The sequence below is a fragment of the Macrobrachium nipponense genome, chromosome 33 (assembly GCF_015104395.2).
Source record: "Macrobrachium nipponense isolate FS-2020 chromosome 33, ASM1510439v2, whole genome shotgun sequence".
NCBI classification, from domain to species: Eukaryota; Metazoa; Arthropoda; class Malacostraca; order Decapoda; family Palaemonidae; genus Macrobrachium; species Macrobrachium nipponense.
In genome coordinates this window covers 55,749,745-55,757,948 of record NC_087219.1, presented here as the reverse complement: position 1 = coordinate 55,757,948, position 8,204 = coordinate 55,749,745, and the positions used below count along the sequence as shown (strand labels likewise).

At 39.2% G+C, this 8,204-nt stretch overlaps 1 protein-coding gene across 3 annotated transcripts in view; it reads right to left on the bottom strand.

Moving 5' to 3' along the window:
• Positions 1-959: 959 nt before the first annotated feature.
• LOC135203214 (nucleolar protein 11-like) overlaps positions 960-8,204 on the bottom strand; it is a 151,333-nt gene continuing 144,088 nt past the window's right edge. For all 3 annotated transcript variants that reach the window (XM_064232968.1, XM_064232967.1, XM_064232969.1), the window contains one exon: positions 960-1,137. In XM_064232968.1, the coding sequence (XP_064089038.1) occupies positions 1,079-1,137 (59 nt within the window). In that variant the 3' untranslated portion in view covers positions 960-1,078. The remainder of the gene's footprint in view (positions 1,138-8,204) is intronic.

Genomic DNA, 8,204 nt, shown 5'->3' with positions numbered 1-8,204 from the left:
TTTTGCCATTCTATAAATGATGAATGTTTATTGTTAATCAAAACCCATGACCCAAGGGGTCTTAGGAGAACTTGCAGGAGTGTAATGTATTACTGAAGCAGTGTTGACGGCACTTTGTATAACATCTTGATTTGTAAACATCCAGGTCATCATTTTAATGTTGAAAAAGGTAACACCAACCGATGCCCCTCTGGGAAAAACATGTTGTCGTTCCCATCAGTCTGTGCCTACGTGACAGACCTAGATTCGTATGTTCATTTGTGTGTAGGAAATTAAGCAATGTTTCGCTCGACTATGATCTTGTAAACAGAATTGTATATCAGACTTCTACCACACCTCTCCGCTTGAAGAGCTATCCAAATCTTCTTGCAGATATCATTGTGATGTAAGCTTGTTAAATATAACTTATTTAACTATGAGTTTTAGCGTCTTCAGACCTTCATACTAGAAGCAACGATTGATGGGGACTTAGAAGAATATCATCACAGTCAATGATACTTTGACGAAGGTTTGATATATACCAACCGACACTTGCGGATATCATCGCAGGTCAAAAAATTGCAAGACGATACCCTAAAACATATACTCTTGTAGGTCAGAAAATTAAAAACCTTTGGCAGTCTCTTTAGAAAACCAAATGATGTGCAATATTACATCCTTGGTCATAGTATATCCTTATATGCCAAGGAGACTAGAAACTATGTTTTAAAGGCTATGGATTAGCTTATGGCATCAATAACCTAGATGTTGTAATGCCAGCTTTAATAAACAATCAGATTAAATCAAACTATTTCTATGCCAAGAGTAAGTTTCTATTTATATAACTTATCCACCTGCCAGTTTTAATAATTCTCTGCTGTGGTTTTTGGTACTTGACTTTTCTTAACTGTAAGTAGAGCTATAAATTTTAAATTTTTTCAAATACTTTCTGTAACATTTATATGGTTAAATAAAATCTCTTGATAATTAGCATATTTATTAATCTAAAATTAAAAACTCAAAAATTTACATCTATCTAGTAATAACTAGTCTTTCAAGAGAATATCCACTGCAAGATGTATTTCCCAGTGGAGCCTTGTCATTCCTCAATCTCTCTACGAGTGGCTCTATTGCAATCAATTCTTGCAGAAGCTTGCGCTGAAAGAAAAATTAAAATCATATTTACAACGGGAAAAAATATAAAATTTGAAGTACAGTAACTTAATACACAAATAATCTGAAGGGATGGATAACAGTACCAATTACCTATTAGAACGAAAGATGCAGTAATTATTATTGGGGGAGACCTCTTCCACTAAGTGAATCATCCCATTTCATCTTCTACCGTAAACTTGGTCTATGGTTCATCTATATTCATAAAATGCCATATAAATACAAAATACAGTAATTATTATAGGGGAGATCTCTTCCACCAGTGAATAATCCCATTTCACCTTTTACTGTAAACTTGGTCTATGGTGAACCTATATTCAGATAACATACAACGAGAAAAATATTCTTTGGCTACTGCCAACTGCAGTTAACAAGGTGTAGTAATCACCAGTCCAACTAACAATAGTAGAGAGTGACAATACCTCCCCGCAAGTACAATGGTCTTACAGACTTCCAAGTACAAAAATATTCTGCGTACCCATAACACACACATTCAGACTAACTTTTGAAATAAGTGCTGTTGTATCAAGAACATACTATAAACAATTCAAACTTGATGAAAAATAGAAGAATGAAAAAACTTGGGAGGTATTTCTTAAATCTGGGAGGTAAAAAAGGGTACTTACAAGCCACTTGAGAATAAAAAATAACTTGAAAAGAGGGAATATGGTATGGCGAGGTATCACCCACCAATGAATAACCGCTTCATTAACTTAGGTACAATTCAAATTATTCTGTCCTGATGATCATTAAGGCAATTGTTTTTTCAAAGCGAATGATATTTATACTGACCAATTACAATGTAATCATAATTTGCCTCATTTCAGGTAAAACGACCAGGCTTCATAAAATAGTCAAAAGAAGAGGACCCACCATGTATGCCAGTCCACAATCCATTGTCAACCTCCTCCTAATCAGCCCCAGCCCCAGTGGAAGGGTGATGGGAGCAGAGCACAGATCTTAAATCATAGTACTTGCAATTTAGGAGGGAGTAGAGGCAGAAGAGCCTCCTGAAGATGACCCAGAAGCAACGATTAAACAGATATGCCTCTTCATGGACTGGCATAATCTAATCTAAGACAAATGAAGAGCCTTTGAAAAGATCAGAAAACCCAAAGTAAGTAGTGTAATTCTTGTAAATGGTGGTGTGAAGTTTGAAATAAAGGTAGCTTCTGGATGTATACAAACTGAAAGCATCCTGGATAGTAATTTGAAAGAGTCGTATGGTGTGAAGTTGGGTACTTCACAAAAAGCAGGACTACCCAGTAAAATTAGACAACAGAAAAGAGCAGAGCCCTTCAAGTTCAAGAGCCTTTAAACTCCTGAACTTGAAAAGGGCTCCTTCAGAAACATCTTCACTCAACTAGCAATGACTGCAGAGACATAAAACATTAAGTCTCATTCCATTGTCTCAGAGAAAGGAGAGGAGCAAAGACAAACTGAAGTTCCCCATGAATGTCAACAGTAAATATGAGAGACTGTCAGAAGAGATATGAAGCCCTCAGAAGGGGAAGGGCAAGCAGAACACAGCCTTGGTTGGGGATGGTGGTGTCTGATAGCAATAAAAGTGACAGGAAAAGCCACGAGGATCAGCATATGACTTAAAGGCTACAGAAACTCCTGGGAATTGCACAAGTCAAAAGATGAACAATTGAAAAGAGTTTTAACACTGTCAGGAGCCTGTTAATCTGAAAAGATTCACGAGTAGAACGCAGGCAAAGACCAGGTAGAGAGAAAACCACGGCAGATGAGAATACAGCACATCATACCAACCAGGAACACTGGTGAATCTCTAAAGGAAGGACAGAACCTGCAAGATAAAACCATCTTCCCTAGTTGGGATTGATTATTGGGACTAAAGACATTTTGACTATGGAAGGCTGTAAAAAAGAAGGAAGAGATTACTCCTGAAGTCTCTTTCAAGCTAGAAAAAATCAGAAACCAGCCACTTGAGTTGAAAAATGGAGCCATGAGAATTGCCCAAGCCTTAGCGACACCCCTGGATACTTAAAAACCCATCTACACAGCCTGAACAGAAAAGAATGCAAAGTACTGAAGTAAGTAGCAAAGATACAGGAAACTGAGCAGGCTAGCATGTAGGATGAAGGTAGTAGTAAGGACCATTCTTATCCTCCACTAATAAAGAAAGTGGCAAGGACCATTCTCATCCTTCACTAATCAGACTCCAGTCCAGCCTTCATAATCATCTAAGAAATGAAAGAAATTAAAGCAATCAGTCATGACAGCAAACAGGAATCCTCGTTGAATGGCTGCCACAAGTCAACTTTAAGACCACCTGCTGAATAGCTCCATGGACAGTGCTTCAACAGCAGATGAGAGGTAGGAAGGAGAATCCTAAGAAGCAGTGGGAACAGTAAAGGATAACTCTGACAAAGCACCAAAAGAAAGATGATTATGCAGAGAAGGTATATGCAGGCAGCCCTCAATACACCTGCAAGAGATGAGCACGGGCTATGAAATGCAGCAAACATCCACCAATGAATATGAAAATCTCTTCTCCCTCAAGGAATCAGCCTCAAGTAGTGTGTGTGATAGCAGGATCTACTCTGGGGCACCTCTTGACATCACAGTAATTGTAAGAGAACCAAGAACCACCTGAAGAAAAGGAAGAAGAAAAGGGAAAAGGAAAGGCTCACTGAATTAAGTAAGGGCCATATTTTCAGCCAATGGTAGACCTCCAGTCAGAAAAGAATATTGCACCCAGGGCCCGGACTAGGGCAAAAATGCAATAAACCTGCAATTAGCTAATGGTCCATAGGAGGGGGGCAATAACCAAGCCTTCATGGAGATGACACAACCAGCCTGGAGGAAATTCTAAATCATGAAAACCTCTTGCAGGAAGAGGAAATCTGTCCAGAACCCTCAATACTCTATATTTATCTCGGTACTATGCATTCATCTCTGTACTCTATTTTCATACTGAAAAGCAGCAACTGAAGCAGATTCAAGAAGGATTCACGCAATACATGAATGACATTTATATATGTAGATAATCTCTGTGAGGGAAATCATCCTGGAAAGCTATAAGACATGACAAGACCACAAGCAGGCATCAGTGCAACTTTCAGACATAAGCAGAGGGAAGAACCCTAGGGATGACACCAGAGATCACAGGTAGGCACATCCCTCAGGCCTAACAAAGCTGGGGATTTTGCAGCAAGACGATACAAAGTAAGGAGCTTTCCATGACACAGAGGGAAGGGAAATAGCAGCAAGATACTTCAGCCCATATAACTAATCCTGTGAGAAGCTGCAAACTGGAGGAGTGGAGTGCAAAAGTGAAAAATGAGTGGAAATAGCGAGATATTCCATCCCATACAGCTGATCCTGTGAGAAGCTGCAAACCAGGAGAACAGAATGGAAATGTGAAAAATTAAGTCTAAGGGTAACAATGGCACCACACAATCTCAAAACAGCGAAGGTAACCAACTCCAAAAATAACAGCAGTTGGAGATCCCAAGGCTGCTAAAAAATATGAAGAGGGAAGGACACTAAAATGATTAAGACTGAACTGGAGACAGAACAGTCCAAAGGCAAACACAAACTAGGAAACAATGGACATGGGAACCCAATTAAAATGACACTTCCAAAATTTGACAATGATCATCAACTTCCCTGAACAACCACTGTAGAAATGTTTGAAAGCCTTCTACAACAGCCTCTCAAGAAAATAAACTGTATTCAAAAACAGAAGGAATGCATTCTTGCCACTCCTGTTGTCTAGTCTGAGATTAAAAACTAATTCAATAAGACATCAAGATCGTGCCAACAACAGATAGGTACAAGAATTAATAGGTCACCAGCCAAGAGGGGTCCCCATCCAATATTCAAAAACAGAAGGAATGCATTCTTGCCACTCCTGTTGTCTAGTCTGAGATTAAAAACTAATTCAATAAGACATCAAGATCGTGCCAACAACAGATAGGTACAAGAATTAATAGGTCACCAGCCAAGAGGGGTCCCCATCCAAAACCTTCTTGGTAGAACGAAAGTGGGAACGAAACTAAAAGCCTTGACATGTATATTATGCAAATCTGAGTGGTAACAATGTATATAAACTGGGATGCAATGTGTCATTTTTACATATTTTCATAGGTACCCTCATCAACGACAGCTGTCCTAAAGCAATACATAAACTATGTATGTCATCATATCTCTGGTTCTAATTATCATAGAATCATAATCTTAGTATCTAAATGTATGTTTCTCAGGTCAAGGAATCCATTGGCAAACTTTTTAGTTACCCATAACTGATCATTTTTAAGAGATTACAGATTTCAGTTGCAAAAACTCATAACAACACTGATATGTTTGTTTGTATGGTGCTTTTACGTTGCATGGAACCAGTGGTTATTCAGCAACGGGACAAATGGCTTTATGTGGCTTCCGAACCACGTCGAGAGTGAACTTCTATCACCAAAAATACACATCTCTCACTCCTCAATGGAATGGCCGAGCGTCGAACCTGCGACCACCAAGGTGGAACGCAAACACCATACCAACCATGCCACTGAGGCGCTAAACCACTGATATGTAAGTTCTATATTAAATCTTTCACCCACAGACTAAGGAACAGAATTTTACGCCCGATTTTAAATCATGTCTTTGAAATTGTCTGGCTTCATTTCAACTTTTTTCCAGGTGCTAGAAGAGGATAGAGGGTATGAATTATGTCAGACAGTGGCAAGACTCATTCCATGTCTGGCAGACCCTCCAAGAAATGGAGGAGGACTAGCAGTATTGCATCAACATGCCTGAGTCCAGTGTGTAATTCATGTGCCAGGATTTTAAACCGACACACGTATGGTGAAATTAAACTATTTTCTTACAAAGAAGATGCAAAGGAAACACAGGGAATAAAAGTAGAGACTTGCTGAGCCATTAACTTCAACATACAGAATGATAGATATCTGAAATAAATTTCTTGATAAGTTATTGTCTCACCATGGTTATCACAGAGAATACTATAAGAGGTTCACTATGAATTTGAATCGCCTTGCTCTGAAAAGACAGGGTGCCTCATCTAGGGCAGAGAGAACATTTGGAGACAGTATAATCTTCACACCTCCTGATAGCATATTCTCTAACTGGTAAATGCAATAAGATAAAAGTAAAAGGATGTTGGAGTACTGAAGGTCTTTGTCAGTTTGAATTTGGAGGATGGCAAGATCTGGAACAACAAGCTGAGTTGAGGAATGACGACTGTCTACTCACTAGGTTCTGTTTGCATGTGAAGCAAAGTATCAATGATCATGTAGAAAATGATGCCATGTCCAAAAAATGAGAAGTTGGCTTAGAGATGTTTTTAGACAGCTGGCTTAGAAGAGGCTCACAGATTTGCTTTCAACAAGGTCTGTGAGATCATAGAACAAGAGGTCCTCAAAAACAATAGAATGTTGAAAATTCATGAACTGAAGGAACTGTACATAGCTCACTTGGAGGAAACAGATTTTCCCATCCAGAATACAAAGCCACAAAGCTTAAAGACAAACTCCAGAATCATCCCAAGTATTCATCTGAGCTTTCATTTTCTCAACTGAGTGAAAGTGGACTACAGTATCATGGCTACATCATGTACAATAGTAGCATGAGCATTGATGATGCTATTCGCAAGGCATATGTACTTGGGTCATCCACTATATAATCAGAGAATCAGGGATGCAGCTCAATGGTGTCATTAACAAAGCTTTAAAGAAGCTGATGAGCTGAAGTGGCCTCCTAATGTGCTTGATTTGGAATGCAAAGCAAAAATACCAACAGAACTTTAAAAGTTTCTAAGACTTTTTTCTTCACAGAAGAGACTGTCCCCAAAACACCAAAGATTCAGCAATTGATCCCATCAATTGGACAAGACATCTGCCGTGCTGCAACTTGTGGTGAACAGAAATTGCATTCTGTTGAGTAATGACTTTGAGGCACCTCTATAGGAGTGAACAACTGATAACTATTCTCAATAGAATGGGCACTGAGAATTATTGCTACACCTTAGAGATGGAGACGGGCTTAGCTAGAGCAATTACAGGGTCACCAACAATTCTCTCAACTCACATTGTTAGAGCTCCAGAATCCAAATCTGTGTTTCACTCAGCATTCAACAGTTTGAATCAGCTTCTGAATTGTATTATTGGGAAGGATTCTGTTCACACAGCACATGGGATAATGCTGCAGGACATTGCAGGACCTTCAGAGTCTCATACTGTTATCAGTGTTGAAATGCAATCAATAGAAAGAACCAAAGAAAGTTCTCTTCGTCTCAAGACTACAGAATTGCCAGACTATTACATGACAGTATGCCAAAACCCCAAACTAACTGTCACTCATGTGACATATTCTGGTGGTGGGGATTTGTTCCATGAAGCTAGCCTGAAGCAAATGTCATGGATCCTAGCCAGTATGAATGGCCAGTTACACAGAAGCTAATTCCTGGTATCACAGGTTTCCTCTCCAAGGGACACCTTGACATCCATTGATTACTACCTAGTCATTGCAAGTCTCATCATAGAATACAGAACTGTACAGGAATGTCTATGATATGTTGAAAGTGCAACACATGAAGTGCAACAAAGATTCACCATCACCACATTCGACATGGGAGTGTGTATGAAGACATATCTTATCACATGGAATAACCCTGATCAGTACCAAAACGATATCATACTCATAGGAACATTCCATCTTTCATGTTCATTCATGAGGATGGTGGGTAAGAAATGGATGGAAGTGGTTTCTCAGATATCCTACTTGAAGCTGCACAGTTTGTTACCACATCATTGAGAATCTTCTGACCATCTTGTGAGTTCAACATTCTGACCCTCTTGGTACTGCATCATGCGTTGTTCAACTGCCTCTGTTACAACTTTGTGACAGTGAAGTGCCCTGTCATAATTTTCCCAAAAGAACACCTTGCAGTGAACCTGATCCAGTGAGTCCAGCTTCAAGTAGGATATCTGAGAAACCACTTCCATCCAGCTTCTTACCCAGCATCCTCGTGAATGCACATTCAAGATGGAATGTTCCTATAAGTATTGATA